Genomic DNA, 22698 nt, shown 5'->3' on the forward strand with positions numbered 1-22698 from the left:
TAAACCAGACACTGCATCCTGGATAAATAATACACTTAGAGAAAGTATATAGGAGGAGGGGATTATGTTTTTGTATCTTAAAATATCTTTCCTGACAGAGAGGGTGGGTTTGCTATGGATGAATAATCTGTTAGCATAAATTACTGTTATTTTCAATGATGGCTTTCCAGGTATATGTATCAAAGAGTGATACAGTGTGCCTGATTTTATGGTACATTAAGTTTGCCAGAATGCATTTATTATATTTAAAACCTGCTAGGTACCTGCAGTGGGAACAAAGATTGTATAATTATTTTTACTTTAGCTTGTGGGAAATCAAATGCTCTGAATATAAAAGATTTGAGGGGTGAAAAGTTCATTCTGTTCACCCCTCCGTGCTGAGAGTGTATGCAAAGGTAATCTGATTACTAATTTCAAAACAGATGAAAGAAAACAATATAGTGATGAAATAGCTGCTACTTCCATTTCTGCCCTATATATTATTGGAAATAGTAAATAGATGCAATAGGAAGCTGTGAAGCAAATCTTTCATTATTTTATGATAAGCATCTTCTCCGATCAATTAATCACTTTTGAATAAATAACTTCAGGGGTTTTGCTTTAAAACATATATTCAAGATTTTGCTGCAACAGCAATAAACAGCAGGAAGCATAACCGTGCTCAATCCCTGTTTTAAATGAGGAATCCAGAGTCTATGAAATTAATGGAAATATCTTCATTAAGCTTACTGGCTTCATTGCGTCAAGAAACAATCATTTCTTCTTGAAAGCACTGGAAAAAATCCCCATGAACAAATTCATAGGAAATAACTGATAAAAGTTTGAATTCAAGTTGACTTTTCCATATAAGTCATTCTTACACCCTAACACTGTTACCATGCTAACTGAACTCTCACTTTAATAATTTCATATTAAAATAAAAAATAGTTGAGCTCACAACCACATTTTGAAAACAGAGGACAATTTTCTAGTTGCACATCTCCTACAAGTGGGAGAAGATAAGGATGTAAAATAATACATACAGAAAATACAGGAAGCATGAAGTCCCCAAGCAGTCGCAAACCAAAGCCTTGGGCTAAGCACTGTGTGAGCTAGAGGACATTATCCCTAGCACCCCAAAGTGAGATGCAGCCCACAAACCAACTGAGTTTATGAGAAATCGCTTTTAAGTTACCTAAAGCAAATGTGAATGCCAAAGCACGAATGAAAATGATGACCATAGATTTATAAATAATGATGTGTTACATTACACAGGTGTCCAAACAAACTCGCTTTCCTTATGCCTAGGTTTTTGTCTCTCCAGCTATAACACTTTTTACTTGACATAATACATAGCGTATTTTCTATATCTATTTTGATATAGTTCTTGGAGGAAGGACAAAGGTGGGAGGAAACATAAACTCTCATAGATGGCCAGTTCCCAACAGCTATCAGGAAGAGATTTACAGTATTAAAACAAATATTTTTCACACCTTGCACAGCATTATTTCTGTTCAGTCACATCTGGTGTGAGATATAACATCTTATTGACTATGATGTATACATATTATAAAACAGTAGCTGGAGCAGTGCACATTAATATTTAAAAATGGTTTACCAGAAGCAGAGCTCAACATATATGTTTTTAACATATAACTAGTGATGTAGGGAAATTCAATGCAAGCTATGTATTTAAAAATTGAGCAAGTATTGTTAGTACTGAGGAAAAATATACACCCCCCCCCCAAAAAAAAAAAAAAAAAGAGATAATTCAAGATTTGATCAGATCCATCCCTGCAGAGCCTATGATACTGACAGTGGAGGGAGTCACAGTTTAGCAGACAGGATGATGATGTCCAATAGTCTTCCAAACATACAGCAATGATAGCAAAAATAGTCTTGAGAAGAAAGAATGATACTTAAAGTAGTTCTAGTTTCTATCCTAGAAGGAAATATATTGTTTATAAATTACTGGAACTTGTACTAAACGTTAAGGAAAATGCTTTGCTTGTTTCTTAACGTTTTAGTTCTTAATTTTACCATGAGAACTTGCAAAACATTTTCAAAAGAGAGTAACTTGAAATCATATTTCAGCTTCTTTGAATTTGACTGACGGTGAATCTGTGTAGTACCTTTGTTCTTTTGGAGGAACACAGCAATATGCAGAGTGATGCTAAGTGAAGCTGCTAGTTGCTGAGCTGCTCACTTCCTTTCTGCAGTCTATGCAGCCAACTCATCACTGCCATTTTCATAAGTTAACAAATTAAAAGAGAGATTAACTTTCTTTCTTCAGTAACTGTCTCATGAGTAAAGAATAAGTACATAAGTACTTTAACTATCAAGTGATGTTCTACACCGTTGAGTACAAATATAAAGTTATGCACATCTTATGTTAGAGGCTGAGAAATCATATAAAGATTAATCAAGCCAGCACATCTACTCATTGTATCACGCTGATCCTCCTCCACTGAAGGCAGCTGGTATTTTGTTAGCAGTACTTTGCCAGAAGTGGGACATGATTCTATACTGCAGTGTCAGAGATGCCTTTGTTGGCTGAAGCAATCCTTGAAGTCAGCAGAATTACTGTTGAGTATAAATACATTTTCTGACAAATCTCAAGCACACCAAGATTGCAATCCGTTGCAATCTTGCAGATGCTCTTTACATTCAGTAACTTTTTCAGGACTTTGCTTGAGATCTGTTGGTAATTGCTGCTGTATCATTGGAATGTGTTGTAGTAAAGGATATAAAAACACCATTTATTTATGAGTTAGCACTCAACTTACTTTGCATGGTCTGCTAAAACAATGTTTTTCTGGAATTTTTAATACAGATGTATGATTGCTAAAAATATTGAAAATGTAATGGTGTGACACTCCTCTAGAAGTTTCTTTGCTTTAGTCCAACAGCTCCTCTAGCTGGGGGAAAGAAACTGCATGTGATCTCCTTCCTGAGGTGTGAATAACCTCATACCTGCATGTGGCAGGGTAGAACAAAGAACCCGTTTCCATCCTTGCAGTTCAGAGATGGGTTCAATTCCTTCTTCCACTGTGGCTGCCTTCTTGGTGCTTTGTCATCTTGTTTCTATGAACTGAATATTGCTAAAGCCATAGGTAGGGGTGAGGGTACAAACATAGCATATTATAAACCATTCTAGGTCCAGAGTAATTCAGTAAATGCCATAGGAAAAAAGAACAGCTAGTTGACCATCTGTATTTTGTTCCATTAACCCTAAAATAAGCAGATACAGCTGAAATGGAGTAGACCCCTAGGCTCAGGTTTGGCTGTGAGACATACAGAAAAGCATGGCATGGAGGGGAGGAATAAGGCATGCTGCTTTGGAAGTGCAGCAGTTCCAGAACAAGGGATCCTCTCAGTGGGTGCCGTGAGTTTCTCGAACCTTTGAAGGTTGAGGTGCTGCAACAGCATGGGCAAAAATCTGTTCTTTCCCAGACCTGCGAGAAACTGTGACTCATGTTGTTTTGACTAACTCTCTTTTAATGCCACTTCACCTTCATAACTGTAGCTTATTTTCCATATGCTCACTCCTTTCCTCTGCCTTGAATATCCTGCTTTGATCTCTCTGACATAGCTTAGCCCTGGTCTGGGATTAGGTTTTGAGCTATTGACACAATGAGAAGCAGCGGAAGTCACCTGTCGTTACGGTCTGCAGTCTTTGTTTTCAGATGAGGCGGTATTCAGCCCTAAGAGCTCCTAACCCTTTCCCTCAAGAGATGTACACGAGTAAGGTTTAGTAGCCAAATCCTGGCTTTATTTGTTTACCATAGCAAATAGTACTACTTGGCCTGGTAGGAAAATTTTTCCTATTGCAAATAGCACAGATATCACTGTACTGACCATGGAAAAAAACGTGGCATATACAAGGTTTCTATAGATCCCTTGAGAGCCCAAATTCTGTGATTTCACTCCCATTGAGTATATCTTCCTAAACAATAATGCAGGGTGTTTTCAGCTATTTAAGTGGAGAATAGAAGTTATGAAATAAACACTAATAATCCCAAAAGGAATCTAGTGAGAATGAAAGTTTAAGAGGCTACGAAGTTTAATTCATGCACCATCTGTTTTGGTGAAAATTAACACAGATGATGTTTTACACCATCTCATCTGAAGCTAAAAAGTCCCTTTAGAACCTGTAGTATTGATTAACTGTTAAAAAGAAATTAGCACTGTTTCACTTAATGTACTAGTATGTGGAAAGTAGTGCACTTTGTAGAAGGCCACAAGAATTGTACTGAAATGCTTATTAATGGCTAAATAGAAAACCCTCTGAGCAGGTCACTCTGCCATAACATTTCTTCATTGCCCATTGTAGTACTTGACGTTTTGTCATCTTTTGAGCACTGTTTTCCTGTACAAATTTGCCTCTTGATCAGGGCTGAGAATTTGTTCTCTGTGAGTGACCTCAGACTCCTTTTCCTTCTCTCAGATAGGCTGCAGGTGAGTTTTCTGCTTTAATTCCATCTAAATGTGAATAAGTGAAATATTTTACCTTCCCCATAAAGGAGTCCTCCTACTCAAAGACTGTGTAATTGTACTGTACCAAAATATTACTTCATAATTGCAGACTAGCTTTCAAAAAAAAAAAAAAAAAAAAAAAAAAAAGTTTTAGATCTTAAAATACTTGATGGAAGCACAAAATACTCAAAATACTTTAGGTTTGCTTTGTGGATTTTTTTTTTCTTTTTTTTTTGTTTTTCCTTGGTTGGTTTTTATTTTCCTCACTTCAGTATTTTCCAGGTTTCAATCTTGTGGCAAAAAGCTGAAACTAGCCATGCCAGATGAGGCTCTTCTCTGATGCTCCCCAGTAGGGCAGTATCGCAGACCTGGTTTCCTACTGTGGACCAAGTATAGGAGCAGTAAATGCAAAGTTAGCATCTCTAACAGTATATTTACCTCAGCTGGACACTGGTTGCTGCTAACTTTGTTGCTGAAATCTTTAAATCTCAGCAATCTCAGTTATTGAGAGCTGGATGCCACATGTGCACACGTTTTTCTTTTCAAATATTTCCAGAATCTTACTTCAGCTTCCAGTCACCTCATATACATAGTTATCTGAAACATCAATTACTCCATGCTACTCATTAAGTATTACTTAGGTTAGATTTTTTGTTGGTGCTGCGCATTGATGTATGAATGAACGTAGCTACTGAAGTCATACTTCTGCATATCTCAAAAGATGAAGTACATGGAATTGTGTGCCCACTTGCTTTGGACTGTCTTCACTTCCCTAGAATTACTTAGAATTAGAATTGCAGTGAGCCTGATTTGTGTATATGTATATTTTCAGATGACATAGTAGCAATGCATTCGATATTGCAGACTGAAAGAGTGCAGCATCATATGTAAAAGAAGAGGTGTGCATTTACTTGAGGCTGGAAGTCTTTCAAAGATTCTCTAATTGTACATAACAGTGTAAAAATATTGCCTTTCAGGAACTGAATAAACATTTGAGATCGCTACTGGAAACAGTGCAAGCATTTTTGTGGCAGCACTTTCTTATTAACTGAAATTATTTAGTGAAGTATGAAGACCAGCATGCTGATAGCATCTGTGTGTGCCCACATATACAAAGTATTTCTTACTAATACCTTTAAACGAAGGAATTTAGGCTTTCCTTTTGTGCTGTCAAGGTGCTAACTGAAGAGCATAACTCAGTCCTACAACGTTTGTGCTCGTGGTGCTCCAGAAGCCTACTTTGAGTTAACTGGTGATTTTTCACAGACGACATCTAATCTATGAGTGTAAATTACTCCGCACTCTTATTATGCCTTAATTGAAGTGCACCAATGTGAAATTGCAATAGATGGAGCTGCAGTGATTTTAGCCTCAATTAACTTTGGGTGGATTTTAGTCTCTTTTCCTTTCCTTTCCTTGAACTAAAGAAGATTATTTGACATCTTGTGTTTACTTAAACTCTCGCTAGAAAATTTAGGGGCTATATGTGTGACCAGGTGTTCTGTGAGACTGCTCTGAAGAAATACTCAGGATTTGTATGTATGTATTTTAATACACATCTTCAATGTGATGTTTAACAGATGTGCAATCAGAAGTGACCAAATCCCTCAGAATTCAGGTGTGGAAAATAGTTTAATAGCGGTCTTTTTGTTGTTTTTTTAAATGGCAGTTTCCATCCCTATGGCAGCTACCTTATTCTATTCTTGACTTGTCTTCAATTCCCTGCCTCTAATTCACAAAATGCAGCGCAACAAAATCATTGTGAAGAAATAAAGCATCTTACCCTATGGAATAGGAAATTCAGACACAGCAGAATGCAAAACCTGTGCTCAGAGAGGCAGGATGCCCTTGTGAGAAAGGAACAGGCATATGGTGATTCCAGTCAGTTCTTATTTACTTCACGTTTCACCACCACTGATAGATATTTAGAAAAAAAAATTAGATCTGATGCGTCTGTTTAGGTATATATTAATGCTTCTGGAGTTAATAGCAATGAAAGCAGCGTGGTTATCTGGATAGCACAGGTTCATGTATGAAGATCATTGTTTGCAACTTGTTTTTGCCGCACACCTCTCAAAGCCTTCTGTGGTGGCAAAGGTAGTCATAAAGTACATTTGTGTTTAGCACTGTCTGCACTGTTCAGACTACAGAAGTCAAATTTTGATTGTTTAAGGCTCATATGTTGTTCAACTCGCATATTCAAAAGCAAGAAGGCATTCCTGTGATGGTCTGATATGACTGCTACCTGTATTACTGTGCTCATAAGACTCTCCTGAATCTTCTGAACCATGACTTATTTTTAGATAGTCTCCAGTTCTAAAAATGCAAGTGATGGCATTCTGAATGCAGTTCTCAGTAAATTGGTCTGATGGTTAATCTTTTCTATTTATTTTCAAATAAGGAGATTTGAGTTCACAGTAAATTAGCACCATAATTTCTGTGTTCTGATTGAAAGATTGCACTTTCAAATAACTGCGGGGTTTCTAACTAGTGATTTGCATATGCAGTTTTACGTGAAGATTTCTGACTTCCCTTTCATCAACTTGTAGAATACATATTAACATTGATTGGACCCTCATCACACATCTCAACACTGTGAAGAAGTATAAGAAATTATGGTGCTGTCCCTCTCGATGAAACTCATAATTATGATTTTCTTATTTCTTAACTATGAATTTTTCCTTCTGGTGAGATTAAGTCCAACCTTTTTCTCATCTGTATGCATATTCAAAATTCTGAAGAGCTGAGAGACATTCCTGAAAACACAGACTATTACAAAACCAAAACAACCATTGTAAAGCAAAAAATGATTTCCAGGCCCAAGTTAGTAAAAGTGGTTTCTGGCATGGAACGATCAGCTGAAACGCATGACATAAATGATGCTTTCAAAATGTGAATTTGAACTACTTGTATTTTGAAGTAGCTGCACATATTAAACAGCTCATTATATGGCATAAATTTCTCAAATATGTTGGGTAGAGAGATCTTCAAGTGCCATCTGTGCAATTTTGAAAAGAATGAACTCATTTTGCCCGAGTCTTGAATGAAAATGGAGAGGAGACTTCTTTATGGGCTCAATTTTGATTTTTAAAACTTCGCACATTAAGAATCTTAATATTTGTTGACTCTCAGCTATAGATCATTACCCAGGTCTGCAGCCACTGCCTTTGATTGTATTATCTAATGTTAAAAGCTACAGCACACTCTAAGACAGACAGGTATATCTTAATGTCTTGTTTCTGTTTTTGCTGTTGAAAATGGTAGTGGAGAATGGCAGAAGTAGAAGACAGATATTGAATACAGTGTGCTTTGGGCTACATAATTTTGCGTATCGTGCTACTTGAAGTAAACAGCTGTGCACTAGGTCTTGGTGAGGCCATGAATCACTCCCTTAGGGTATCGCCTCCTTCTGCTAAGTCAGAAAGTCAAATGATGGCTTTGGCTGTGGACTTCTCCATTCTGTCAGATAGTCTTTCCTCATCATTTGTGGTTTGATTAAATATATTTCAAAGGATCACGGTATGTTTGGTTTTTATTATTGCACACTTTATCCTATAATAAGATTTGGCTTTGCCTATACAGTCTGTTAGTGGCTGTTGATTTTACTTATATTTTTGTTAAAGCACTCAAAGAAGGTAAATCATATAAGCATTGCTGTCGTGTTATTCAGTACTGCAGTGTTTTTCATTATCCTGTGAAAATTTTGTATGCAGCTTAAAAATACTTTAAACCAAACGTTGCATCACCCTAAAGCATGACTCAGCTGTGTACTAACAAGTATGAATTTTCCCTTGTGGAAGGCATTAAAGCAGATGTTATCTGCTGGCAACAGAATTGCTCTTTTTTTCAAAGATGGAAATATTAATAGATAACTACTCCTCTCACTATAAAAATATTTATTTATATATAGCTTTTCCCCCTTTATTTTAAAAGAAAAAAAGCAGACAAATCAAACGTACTCCAAGTGCTTTTTGTGGCCACCTATGCCAAATGTCATCCATCAGTTCTTAGGGCTTACTTCTACTTTCCGATATGTGTCAGCACATATCACTAAAAATCCTTTAAAATGAGTTTCTGCAGCTGTATCCCTGAGACTAGACGTGCCTCCTCCTTCACTTTTTTCCTCTTACGGCATATCCAGAAATCAGTATTAAAGATCACTTCTTGTGGACTAGCTGTGTTGCTTACACAACTGTTTTAAAGTATCTCCAAGATTATTATCAGACTTTCATATGACTCTTCAGTAAAGATCATCCATAATAAGCCACAGTAGAGCTGATCTCTTGGGTAATCATTTGGGACTGGCTGTGCTTTGCTTTGCGCTCGGGTCTGACAAGCAGAGGGCAGCTGATGCCTGTTTATCTGCTCTCCCTGTGTATGAGCTGCTGGCAGAGCCTAGGATCAGTGTACACTTCCCACCCCAATCCCAAATCTACCACATAGGCTTAGAGGATTCCGTCTATAAGGCTTGTCTTTGCAGCTGACCATTCCATAACAGACATCTGACCTGTACTTTCCATTGCCCTGTGTCTGAATAGCTCGGCACATGCTGTACCCACTGCCTGATCCCATCTGACACGTGGGCTGGGATTGCTGGCAAGAAGCACCATCATGCCACAGCTGGGAAACAGCTAGTGGGAGGCCTTACAACCAATGCCACCCTGCTGCTTTGTGGACCTTCCACACAGCATGATCCTGTCAGCAAGCATGGGGTTGTTAGGTGAGCATCTCATAATGTGAGAGACCACCCACATCAGCCTTCATGTAACATACTGCAGGCACCCAGTAAAAAAAACAAGCCAAGAACACGGTGGACCACATGAAGAAGAGGCAGCTTAAGCTTTTGAAAGCACTCACAGGCATTTATAATCTCCTCACTGAAACTTTGACGTTTTCTTGCAGCATTCTGAGAAATCTTGGAATTAAATCTCCAACTGCTTCAATGTCTGTGGCGTGCTTGCCAAGAGTATCACGATATATCTAAGCAACTTCCTTCCTGCTGTAAGGGTTGAGGAAAATCATCTTTCAGGGATAGGAAAAAAAATTGGCAAGATGCAAGGAACTGAAAACTACTGAAAACTGAAAACTTGTTTCAAAGAACCAAAAGGAAAGACCGTCCTTTTTGTAGGTTGTGGCCACTTTGCTAATATTAATTCAGATCTGGTACCCCATGGAGGAGCGTTAAAATCCCAGCAGTAAAATAGCAATGCTGAAAAAGCGCAGCAGAGTTCTTACACCACCATGCATTTTTCTCCACGTATGCTTTCAAAATGCTGAAGGACAAAGGATACAGTTAAGAGTTCTTAAATAGAGAACTAATTAAGTTCTGTAAATTGTTCACTTTGGTGAAATGGCTAGGAATTTCCAAAGCTAGCTTCTGGAGCAATAGCACAGGCCAGAGAAGTTGGTGCTGTTGGGACGTTTAAGCAGCTCTTCACAACTGCAGCGCTTTAAAGCCCAATAAGTGTATGAGTTACTGCAGCTGTAGCGTGTTTTCACAGTATGCGTTATTGTTCATACACTTAGCCTTGAGGTACTGTTTTTACAGTAACATCCTAATTAGGGCATTTAAAATAGTTGAGTTGGGTGACTGAAGTTGTGGGAGTAGTGAAAACAACTGCTCACAGAAACATCTTCGTTTGTGAGATGTTTTCCCTAAGTCAGCTGTGCAGTCCATATCGAGGGGATGCGTTTTCTCTCTGTTAGGAAAATAAAAAATAAAAAAATCTAGATGATTTCCAATTCTAATGACCTCATATCAGAGCCCTTCCTGGTCTCTTCCATCACTTTGATCATTATTATATAGCACATCCAGCTAAATTTTGTTAGTCACAACTTGATCATTGCAGAAACTGAAGCCTAACACAACCCAAAACAAAGTCATGGGCTGAAAAAATCAGTTCAGGCTATTTATATGAAAGATATTTGCAGAGTATGAATAGGTTTTTGAGCAATTGATGTGACCTATCAGATAACTTTAGTACTCGGGTGAAGAGTGTTTAATTTGCAAACGTGTATGTAGATAAAATGCACACGCATTATACATTTAATATTAACAAATATTTTACAATAGAACTTCGTCTTCTTATCATAATTTTGGTTTTAAGTTTAATTGCATCTGTCTTCTAAGTGTTTAAAAGTGCAGTGCATCCACCTGCAAAGATTCTGATTTGTTAATGTATCCTCTATACAAAATATCAAAACACGAGCCATCTATAAAAGAAGTGTTGCTCATCCTTGAGCAAAAGTGCATCGCGAATGAATCTGAAGGAATATTTTCATTGCAGTGAATGGTTTATATCTCCTACATCTTCCTTACAAGATGCTCTGTTCCTTTTAGTCACCTTATCCATTGCTAAAATATGTTATTAATATTAGGAATGGCTGGTCAGCAAAGCAGGGAGCACTATCCTCTGCTCCATGAATATCACATATACATTAATGTTCGCAGTGTTGCTGCCCACGTAATTCATTCAGATTAGTTAGCTGGTGCAAATTCAAGTGAGATGTCTAAGATGAAAACAAATGTGCTCTTTAACTTTAACCATATTACTTGAAATTTGCTTATCTTGCTCACATTTCTAACTGAGTAGGTACAGTCTAAAGGGCAGCTGAAATTTTCTGTAGATTGCAATTACCATTGAATATTAATAGAGCTTGTCAAACCAAAGTCCTAGGCAAGGAACCTGCAATCCAAAGGAAATATAAGGCCATCCCTCAAAATGCCTACTATTCTTCCACTATACACTGAGCCATTCTTACTTTCACAATGCAACATATTCTTTTAGCAAAATAAAAGATGACATTTACCATAGGGTAGGCACAGGGATTTGTAACTGGAACCTGCTGAAACACGTTGCCTAAGCAGGTGGGCAATTTAAGTCATAAATGTTGCTGCTTTCAATAATGTGGCTCTTTGGGCAAAATTAAAATTAACAAAAAAAAGAAAGGAAGGAAGAAAAAGCAGCCCACCTTGCAGCATGTTAGAGCACTTCCTATCACGTGTTTTATTTTTAGAGTAGCATTTGCTGCTTTCTCACGGGCAAAGCAAGGCATTCTGCGCCCTTTTTTCGTGCCGGCACAGAGGTTGCTGGGCCGTGGAACACTCCCATGGACAGAACTCATCAGAAAGTGCTTTGGTTCTCAGCAATGGGAAATGGCACTTCAGTATCTGCCAGCCCAATCCAACTCCTGCTGCATCATCAGGCTGTAGTAGTTCCCTTACCCTAGGAAAAAAATCTCTTAGCCTTCTCCTCTGCATTAATTTGCATGTTTAAATTAGGTCAGAGCCTAATATAATTGAATCTGCTAAGGTTTTTAACAACATCTTTAAACCTTCCCATCTCTATTATTTTATTTACTCTTCAAAAATACTGGAATTGCATTAGAAAATTATTTATCTGAATGGAAGCATAAATCATTAAATGGGCAGATAAAACTATGCAGCATTACAATTTATTTAAACACAAAATAGAGGGCCTGGCTCTGGCACACTGTCCATTTGTCGGACAGCCATGTGGCTGTGCCATGGTCCAAATGAGTTTAATAAATCTCTTTCTCAACTCACAAAAGACCATGTCCTCACTTCCATAATTCCATTAGCGTCTGCTCCTTTAGAGGAGATAAAAGAAGAGATAACCTGTCTGTTCAGAACATAAAATAGCAATTGTTCAGCTGATGATTGGAATGTTTCCAGTAGAAGAACTTAATTATGGAACAAAATTAGCCCAATCTGACCTTTTTAGAGAGTAATACAAAAATAAGGGTTTTTTTTTCTGTTTTTGAAATGTCTTCCTGAAATCACTAAAATATTGAATCATTTACTTCACCTTTTTTTTTTTTTTTTTTACTTTTTTTTTTTTTAACAAGAGTCAAAGATGATGGCATCTGTGTTCCCGCAGAGATGACAATCCTAGGATGTTAATAAGACATCATTTGCAGGGAGGGATAATGTATTTTAATAAATTAGCCAAAGAAGTTGAACAAACAAGCTTTCAGACACACACGCATGCACAAGCCATTTCCACCACAGGCAGTTCGCCTCTTTGACTCAAAATTGTTACCTTAATATCTGCACAGCATAGTGATCGTGTCCTAGAAATGACACAGATGGAGGAATAGATTTGATATTGGTTTTTATGGTGTCTATATTAACTACATTCTGAAATCTCCTCTAGAGATAAAAGGTATTGGTAGAACCTCTGTTTTGTCCAAGTGCTGAATAGGAGTAAGCACTTGCTCCACAGACCTGCAGAATGAGCATGATGCTGTGTTTTAATGTATCTCTGTGTGGATGTAACTGCAACGTGGCACTCCTTGCTAGGGAAAAAAAAAAGAAAAAAAAAGGGAGAAAAAAGAAAGAAAAACTTCATCTGCTTTATAAGTCCTATCTCCAATTTTGTGGCATTTTGAATGCTTTTAGACCATGCTGATACTATTGCATATAAGAAAAAATGCATGAACAGGTGGTGATATTAACGGGCTTCTTATGGTTCTGAAAATTGAGATAGAAATGTTTCAAGTCATGAAAGTCAACATCAATAATCATCCATCTTGTGTAGATATGGAAGTCAGCCAATGTGGTTCTTGCTGAGGAGGCATGAAATATTTCTTTTGCATCAGAGCTATTGCTCTGGACACAAGTCATAATTTCTCTAATATAGATGAATGAAGTAAATATTACTAATACTTCCTTCTTTCTATTTTCTTTCTTTCTTTTTTTTTTTTTTTTTTTTTTTTAATAAACTGAAAGCTCCCCCTTCTGGCACATTTCCTGAATTGAATGCAAGTTTTTACTTTTGTCAGCAAGAGGAATTTCCTCCTTAGCTTTCTTTTTCAGATCCTTTCCACAAAGAATTCTTTAAAACAAGTTTATGTATGATTTCCCAAGGATTTCCCATTTTCCCATCAAGCTTCAGGGTTTGATGTGAACTCACTTAACGTCAGGGGATAGCTTAAGTCTTCACCTGTAATTTTCAGCTGTCATTTTTCCAGGCAAAGATTTACTTGCTGCCTGCTTTGCTGCATATTATGCAGAATACAGAAAATAACTTGTTCAGCAATCTTGAGTGTTTTCATTTGTTTTCCTTCAAGACTTTCACTGCCATCTATTTTCAAAATGCTAGGAGTCACTGAGAATTCTGCAGCTTTTTTTCATACCAACATGCAGCCCTGCTCAGAGCAGACCCTTTCTGAGCCCCACGAATCTTCAAGGCAGAATAGGGGAAAAAAATCAACGAGAGAGCTGTTTAGAGCACAATTTTGGTAATCACTCCTGTCCCATTGGTGCTTTTATTTCAATTTTTTTTGGTTTTTTTTTGTAATCCTGTAAGTCAACACAATCACTTCTGTGCTTCTTGATGAATTGATATGTTACTGATTTTCCTCAGTCATGTGCTTATATAAGGAATGGAGAAGGCTCTCCCAGCATCTGCAGCCACAGGACCCAGTAGTTCCCATAGATTCACACCATTTTATTACAGTCACTGGTGCCATCCCTCAGCTCCAAGCAGGCTGACACAGCAGTGAGACTAGTTAGGAAGCTTTCAGTGGATTTGCTGTCATAGGTACGATGATATTGTCTCTCTGCATCTTTAAGAACTGTTTGTGTGGAGACAGGAATGAGTGCCTGTGTGCATATTGGGGCTGGTCCTTTGCACAGGCATGCTTACCAGCCTCTTCAGTTGCATGTAAGGAAGTAAACGTAGGAGAGTAAAAAAAAGAGAGTAAAATAGCATAATATGAATCTCAATTGAGTACTGGGTTGTAATAGTAAAACGAGAATGAATTAATTATGAGTTCATTTCTGGGTTTTCCCTGAATAAGGTGGTGATGTTTTCTTCTGTGACAGTGATGCTACTTTCCTTTCTCATGTGGTTAAATAATAAGTAAGTGTGGTAGGTTTTAGTCATAAAATAATGGTTATTTTAGAGTCCAGTATCCAAACAGCGATTTACAACAGCTACAGTGAATGAAATATGCCCATTAGATCTGTGCATTAGATTTGAAAGTGGGAGAATTGCTGGTCTGGCACCTTATGCCACTTTCCTGTTTCCTCTCCATGGTAACAAAGATCAGGACTGACCTACACAAACAAAACTGTTCACCCCAAATGTGCCATAGCTCCACAACTGAGGCAGTGATGCCAATTAGCCATCAGTGCAGTTTACAGCAAAGGTCTCTTACTATAAATGTTTAGATAAGAATACCAATTAAAGAATAATGCCACATGTAAGCTTGCCATTTGAAGTCAAATAGGAACAATCACAAGGCAACAAATTGCATGTTCCTAATATATGTGGATATTGATTGTCCCCCTCTATTCTGCTCTTGTTGATGCCCCATCTGAAATACTGTGTCCAAATGTGGAGCCCCCAGTACAGAAAAGACAGAGAGCTGTTGGAGAGGGTCCAGAGGAGGGCCATGATGATGATCAGGGGACTGGAGCACCTCCCCTTTGAAGACAGACTGAGGGAGCTGGGCTTGTTCAGCCTGGGGAAAAGAAGGCTGTGGGGTGACCTCATTGCAGCCTTTCAGTACCTAAAGGGAGCCTACAAACAGGAGGGGAATCATCTTCGAAGGGGTTGATAACTGCAGGACAAAGGGAAATGTTTTTAAGTTGAGGGAGGAGAGATTTAGGTTGGATGTCAGGGGGAAATTCTTTACTATGAGAGTGGTGAGGTGCTGGAACAGCTGCCCAGAGAGGCTGTGGATGCCCCGTCCATCCCTGGAGGTCTTCCAGGCCACGTTGGATGGGGTCCTGGGCAGTCTGGTCTCGTATTAAATGTGGAGGTTGATGGCCCTGCATGTGGAGAGGGGATGGACATTCATGATCCTTGAGGTCCCTTCCAACCCTGGCCATTCTGTAGTTCTGTGATAGGTATGCGTGTGCACCTAGCTGTATTCCTATATTATGTATGTGTTTCCAGTTCTCCATTTCTTTGTAGAAATGTCTCAAAAGATGTTGTTCTTGTCAAAATGAAGCAATGACAGTCCTCTGAGAACCATGCTGTGGTTTTGTTTAAGAAAAAACTGTGAACTTTTGAGTAGGCTGTCTATTCTAAAGAGAGTTAAATCAGTATAACTTTAACTACAGTAGAAGACTCACTAATACATAACTAATGTGGAAATAATTGCTCTAATGCTTGCATTTCTCTACAAAGCATGTACCGAAAAACAGTACATTGTTGATTCAGTGATAGTTAAATCAGTTTCATATGCAAATGGAGGCACTGGACTACATCTGGATGCTGGTATTATTTAAATATTTTGTCTTTTAAGCTTAAGAAAATTGGAAATATCAACTAACAGTATCCAAGAGCAAAACAATATATTCTATCAACCGTGATTCTCTCCAAAGTCTTTATTGTCCACCATTTATTCGGTAGTCTCTAATGACAGAAGTATTGGCAATAGTAAATGCCAGGGCACTGCTGGGAGTAAAGTGTAAAACAGTCGTTCCTGCATCTGATGTGCTGCATTGTTTTTCTTCCAGTAGGAATAAAAGGAAGCAATTCCTGTGCTCTCCTGATCGCCCCTGAGCTCTTATCTTCTTGATGTTAAGGGAACACAGAAACGGCTTAAATTGTCTTTATCCTTTTAATGTAGATTCAATTAATTGAGGTTAATGACTATGTGCTGGAACTTGGGGACTTGAGTTCATTTTTCAACGCAGTCTGTCCTGTGACACCAGCTGTATTTTTAGGGGGAGAAAAGAATATGGAAGAAATAAAAAGAAAAAGAAAATAAAGATCGTATTGTTGTGATTTAACTGAACATGATATACAAAGAAGTGGAGTTGTTGTCTTTCAAGCAGGAACAAAGCTGTCAGATGCATCTGCAGAAGTGCAATGCACAGTTGACCAACCAGTTAAAAATGCTTTCATCACATCTGTTTTCTAAACCTTTACTCTTTAACTTAGTGTAATCAGCACAGAGTCCTTGGGAGCAGTAAATTGTGACCTGTTAGTACTTTGATGAATACTCAGCCTGTGATGTTTCTTCATTTTCCCTACATTAATATATCATGGCTAAAAGAGTGAACACGAAAGGAATTATTCCAGGAGGAGTGCAAAATTGCAAATTGCTGTCTAGTGAATATGGAAAAAGATGCAATTGCACAATGCTTAATTTCGTATACCTTTAAAGTATTACCTAGAAGACTGCAAAAAGATTAGTCAGAAGAGTACTTCTCTAACCCTTTCTTTTTTTCATTTCCATTCACAGGATTTTTGAGCACTGGGGACCAAGCAGCAAAAGGAAACTATGGCCTCCTTGATCTAATTCAAGCTTTGCGATGGACTAGTGAAAATATTGGGTTCTTTGGTGGTGACCCGTTAAGAATAACTGTTTTTGGATCTGGTGCAGGCGGTTCATGCGTCAATCTGTTGACTTTATCCCATTATTCTGAAGGTAACCGTTGGAGCAATTCAACCAAAGGTATTATGCAGGTTGCAAATTTTGACAATTTTGGTGTCTGCATGCCACCACCATTAGTACTATGTGATGCTCTGTATATTCCCTTTGTTCTAAGAACAGTTGAGTTCAGCTCAGTATTAAGCAAACTTTCTAAAGGCTGTACTTAAACGCCTTCTCCCTCAGCTCTTCTGTGCATGTTTAAATTTTGGGTCACTTTCTTCTTTTTCCTATGGAGCTTTGTTGAAATGCTTTATAGCAGACTTCTGAACAGCATATGCTCAGTGTATCAGTTTTGTCTCTCTTCTTTCCTACCTAAGGGTGTCCTTTTTGGAAAGCCAGTCAGTCATGCTCACAGTAGATGAGGTCATCTATATTTAGACTATCATGAAAGGCAAGTTTAGTTTCTCATGAGGAGCAGAATTTAAGGAAAACTAAAAAGACACAGTTTCTCTTTTCAGGCTAACAACTAAAATACTTAAAACTATTATTTTGTGTGAAGGAGAAGAGTACCTAGTTCAGAAATCTTTGGTCTGAAACTGCATAAGCTTCTACTTGCTGTCTTCTAATTAAAAAAAAAAATGGTTGAATGTCTTGCATGCATGATCCAAAATTGTCAAAGCATCCAAGTTGCAAATGGATTTTCTTCTATATCCTTTCCTATTCCATAACTAACACCTTTTCTCTTTACTTGAGGCAGACAGCAGGAAATTAAAAACATGCTGTTTGAGGGGCCCAGTTTTTTATTCCATAAGCTTAGTATCGAAGTTCCATGTGTTTTTTCTCATTTGCATGGCTATTGCTTATTGATCACATTACTTCTGTCTCGCTGTTTTCACAAATAAATCAGTATTGTTTATTTTTACAAAGGAAATCACACTGTCACTGGGCACACAATCCCACACTGGTTTATATTGTCGTATCTTCATGGAAGACTAAATGGCCAGTCATAAAACAATAATCCACTCAGATTAAAATAGCTGTATTTACCCAGCACTGTGATACAGAACCCACTGAGGTCAATGAAAGTGACAGATTCTTTAGATCAGGCCTTTAAACTATTTTAAAAGAGAGAAAGAAATGGATTCTTTTTACAAGAAGCATTACCCTGTAATCTGAAACCCTGCTTCATCTCTTTTTTTTTTTTTTTCCACCAGAACTCACAAGAAATAACTTTTGGTGTGGAGGATTTGGCTTAAAGTTGAATGTTTCTCTTCTTTCCTCTTACTTGATTTTAATCATAGAATCATAGAATATCCCAAGTTGGAAGGGACCCAAAAGGATGGTGGAGTCCAACTCCTGGATCCACACAGGACTACACAAACCAGACCATAATACTAATCTAATTGATGCAATGTAGCATTCGTGTGATATGCCACTATTTAAAATGTCTGGGCAGTCACGTCTTGCCTCCTATCAGGAAATTTTACTCTGTTGTATTCAACACACATCCAGAATTCTGCCAGGAGCAGAATTTCTGGGGGGATTCTGGTGCCATTATTTTCCAACATAAGAGTTCAAAGGATCTGGAGGGAGGGTTTAAGGATGTGTATGTAAAATGGAGTTGTAAATGTCAGGGTTTCTTTTATAACAAAAGCAAAAAAAAAAAACGAAAAACAAAAAACAAAAAAGCTTTATTGAATTTTGGATTAAACAGTACGTGCCACCCACGTGTACTCATAATATTTCATTTGGAGATTTTCAGACTTCCCACTAGAGAATTACTAAAATAATTTGGTTCAAATAAGAAAAGCTGTTTAAAATTTTTAAATATTTTGCAATATTCTAATATTATCCAAACAAATTTTATTGCAAATTGTTAACCAGTCTCTTTCATAAGATGCAAATTCAGTTGCTCTCTTTGCTCCATTTTCCTTTGGAAGGATCACTTGGTAGCGGAGAGGACGCATTCAGCCCCTTTTAGGATGGTGCTGTTCTGTGCTGCCCATCTGCAAGTGGGCAGAACAGCACTCATCTTTAGAAAGCGCTCTGAAAATGTAGATGAATAAATGCAAATTGCAAATTATTATTGTTTATTTGGTGAGCTTTTGAACAGAAGTCACAAAGCGATATGGTCTGCTGAGCATTTAAATCTTCTTGCCATCAGTTTGGAGCCCGTAAGCTATAATAATCATACACATTATCAGATAAAAATATATTTCTCCTTCCTGTGAGATACTGATCTGACAGAATGAAAATCATTTTTCACAGCATTATTCATTTTTTACCAAGTAGTTTGAGACGAGGAGTTTTTCCTTAAGAATTTTTCACCAGAAGGGAGGATGTTTAGTTTCAGTTCCCAGGAGAACTTTACGGCCAGAGGACTTGACCACTTTTACTTAATCCAGTGCTCAATGTTTATATTCACTTAGTGAGCCCTCGTGTTTAAGGCAGCATTTTTTAATACGTAGCCTACTCTTTCTGTCCTTCTTCAGAGATATTTAATAAAGCAGTAAAAAGAGATTTATGCAATATGCAAAAAGAAAGATTATGAAGTATCATGAAATACATGTTTGTGAAAATTCAGTTTTGTCTTTTTGTTACATTTAATATAATGCCTGGATCCTCTGTGGTAATTCCTCTGACTTTGCACTGATTTATACTAGCTCAATATCTGACCTTGTAAACATGCAGATATATTTTTACTTGCTTTATAGCTCCAGCTCTTTCTTATTTTTTACTCTTTTCTTGCAAGGAAATAACATCTTGGATATGACTTCTCGTAAATTTAAGGAAAAGCTTGAGTTTACATATTTCAATCCCTACACCTATCTGATTTTAAGACTTGGATTTCACTTTAATACAGTCTAAAATGATTTGAAAATTCCTCATAAGCTTGTAAAATATTTCCTGATAGCAATTGATTCTTATTAACTTCTGAATGTGCAGAATCTGGTACTGAAATACAGTTTGTAAAGACGCATCTCTGACTTAATTAAGAGAATACAGAAGTATTTATTTTTTTTAATCAATAGAAATATGTTACCTATCAAGGTATATGACGTGTTTTGCATTATTGAAATCGAGTTCTGAAGTAAGCTGAGTACCTTAGTACTAGTTTCTTTTGTGGAAGTACCCAGCTCTTCATCAAACATGGGCCAGAATATAAATCCTGAGCAAAATTAAGTGAGGCCAGATGTCATTTCCTGTCAGTTCCTGTCCAAAGTCAGTGGAATTACTCTGGGTACCTACAAACGTAAGTGAAACCTAATTTGACATATATGCCTTATATCAGTACGACTTACATTTGCAACGGGCCATTTTGTATTACTTGTAGTGAGCTTTAAAAAGGTAGAATCCAGTGTAAAATACCTTCCGGTAGTAAGCGCTAAAAACTTAATGAGATGAACTGGATGCACGTCCATGAAAACGAAGAACACACACACAAAAAACAACAGAAAGGCCACAAGCACCTACATATAATCTAAGTTTCTGTTGTACTAACATTAGAAATGAGAATTATAAGAGATCAATTTTTCTGTCTCTTGTTATACTCAAAATTTCTTTCAGAAATGGAACTTTTCTTTCCAGAGGGAGTGAGAAAAAGCCCAAAAGGAAAGGAATACATGAGATAGAGGAATAAGGTTGGAGTCTTCACCATGTTAAAGTCATTAGCAAAAAAATTAATTGATTTATTGACTACAAGAGGGGTGAGACTTCATAACACACTCAAAAATGCTTATGGAGAGGAGAGGAGAAGGTCAATTTTAAAACATTTTTTATTTCTATGAGTAGAATTCCTGATCCAGAATGCTAGTTAAATCTGCAGAAATTCAAATTAGTTGCACTGAAGTCCTTGGGATTTGCTACAAGTTTATATACAGAGCTGTTTCATGCTCTCTTCCCTAAATGAATACCTGAACATATGCTCATATCTCTGAATTACAAAGCTAAATAGTGTAAAATATACATTTTTCATGTTTCACGTGTGATCACTATGAGCATTCATTAAAAAAACACTTTACAAGAAAGGATCTTGACTCTCAGACACATGTAAATTTAATAGCTGCCTAGTACCTTCTCATCCATTGCTCCAAAACATTAACTTTTGCTATAATATACACTTCAATACACTGTACCTCTCAAACCAGGTTTAATCCCAAGGAGAAAATAAAATAGCAGTATATTAGTTTTATTTAATACGTGATCATATACATGCATGCTGATGATAGCTTGAAGAGACTTCCTGGCTTTTTCCCTAGCCTATAATGTGCTTTAAAGGCAGGAGTTTCTTTCATGCTAATAGCATCACTGGACACAAGGTAATGCTACTTCTTTTTCTTTCTGAGTTCCTTTTGAAATTCTGATCTTCAGCTGGACTACACAAAGGTAGAATCATTTGCTTCAGTTTCTGCACATATTGAGTTGATTTTGGAGACATTACCTGTAGACTCAACGGCAGTCAGATCTCATCATCCTGTGTATTTATCTATTACTAGGATTGTTTTTAAGTATTTTTTTCTGTTACACTTTACTATTGTTTCAAAGAACTTCTTTGAATCTTTCAAGTATATAGCTGTTCCAAGGTCACTTCAGTAGTTTTAAACTATTTCTCCCCACAGGACTTTTTCAAAGAGCAATAGCTCAAAGTGGAACAGCACTGTCCAGCTGGGCGGTTAGTTTTCAGCCTGCAAAATATGCCAGGATGCTGGCTACAAAAGTTGGTTGCAACATGTCGGACACTGTAGAACTGGTAGAATGTCTACAGAAGAAGCCTTATAGAGAACTCGTTGACCAGGACATTCAACCAGCTAGATACCATATAGCCTTTGGACCAGTAATTGATGGCGATGTGATACCCGATGATCCTCAGATATTGATGGAACAAGGAGAATTCCTCAATTACGACATCATGCTGGGAGTTAATCAAGGCGAAGGGTTAAAATTTGTTGAAAACATTGTGGATAGTGAAGATGGCATCTCAGCTAGCGATTTTGACTTTGCAGTTTCTAATTTTGTCGATAACTTGTACGGATACCCTGAAGGCAAAGATATATTGAGGGAAACTATTAAATTTATGTACACCGACTGGGCAGATCGACACAATCCTGAGACCAGAAGGAAAACACTGCTGGCTTTGTTTACTGATCACCAATGGGTTGCACCAGCAGTGGCCACAGCAGATCTTCACTCGAATTTTGGATCGCCTACATACTTCTATGCCTTTTACCATCATTGCCAGACAGATCAGGTACCTGCGTGGGCAGATGCAGCCCATGGAGATGAGGTTCCTTACGTACTGGGAATCCCCATGATTGGTCCTACTGAATTATTTCCTTGTAATTTCTCCAAAAATGATGTCATGCTAAGTGCAGTAGTGATGACATACTGGACAAACTTCGCAAAAACTGGGTGAGTACCAGATAATGAATAATTTTATATACAAACACTGCGTATAAGTAAGCAGTGCTTTCCCTTGAATATCTCCCTTGGAAATATTCACAGATGAGTAAGAAATTATGAATTGGGTTGCATAGCTGTGTAATGTCATTGAGTTCACTTACATGTTCTGGCAAAAGGAGGGAAAAATATTTTTGTGAGTAATCTGATGAAGATATTTTAAACACCACATACGCAAAAATCATTTAAGGGCTCCCTAGAAAAGTAATAAATTGAGTGTTTAACATATGCAGGTAGTTAAAAATGTTTTACATTAATGCATCTAACAACTTGAGAGATTTTGACATTTTCACAAATCCTGCTTTTAGTTGTATCTCAAAATGCTACTCCACCTTTGGCCATTGGAGTCTAAGTCAGTATGTGTTACATTGAGTTACGCCCTGCTGTGGTCTTTTCACCTTTAGAAGACCACAGATACTGTGTGTGAAC

At 37.5% G+C, this 22698-nt stretch overlaps 1 protein-coding gene across 8 annotated transcripts in view; it reads left to right on the top strand.

Moving 5' to 3' along the window:
• NLGN1 (neuroligin 1) overlaps nt 1–22698 on the top strand; it is a 395611-nt gene that overhangs the window by 367779 nt on the left and 5134 nt on the right. For 5 of the 8 annotated variants that reach the window (XM_048954988.1, XM_048954987.1, XM_048954989.1 and 2 more), the window contains 2 exons: nt 16681–16893; nt 21432–22221. In XM_048954988.1, the coding sequence (XP_048810945.1) occupies nt 16681–16893; nt 21432–22221 (1003 nt within the window). The remainder of the gene's footprint in view (nt 1–16680; nt 16894–21431; nt 22222–22698) is intronic. The other 3 variants (XM_048954993.1, XM_048954990.1, XM_048954992.1) reach the window with 1 other exon arrangement.

Source organism: Lagopus muta, chromosome 9 (assembly GCF_023343835.1).
Source record: "Lagopus muta isolate bLagMut1 chromosome 9, bLagMut1 primary, whole genome shotgun sequence".
NCBI classification, from domain to species: domain Eukaryota; kingdom Metazoa; phylum Chordata; class Aves; order Galliformes; family Phasianidae; genus Lagopus; species Lagopus muta.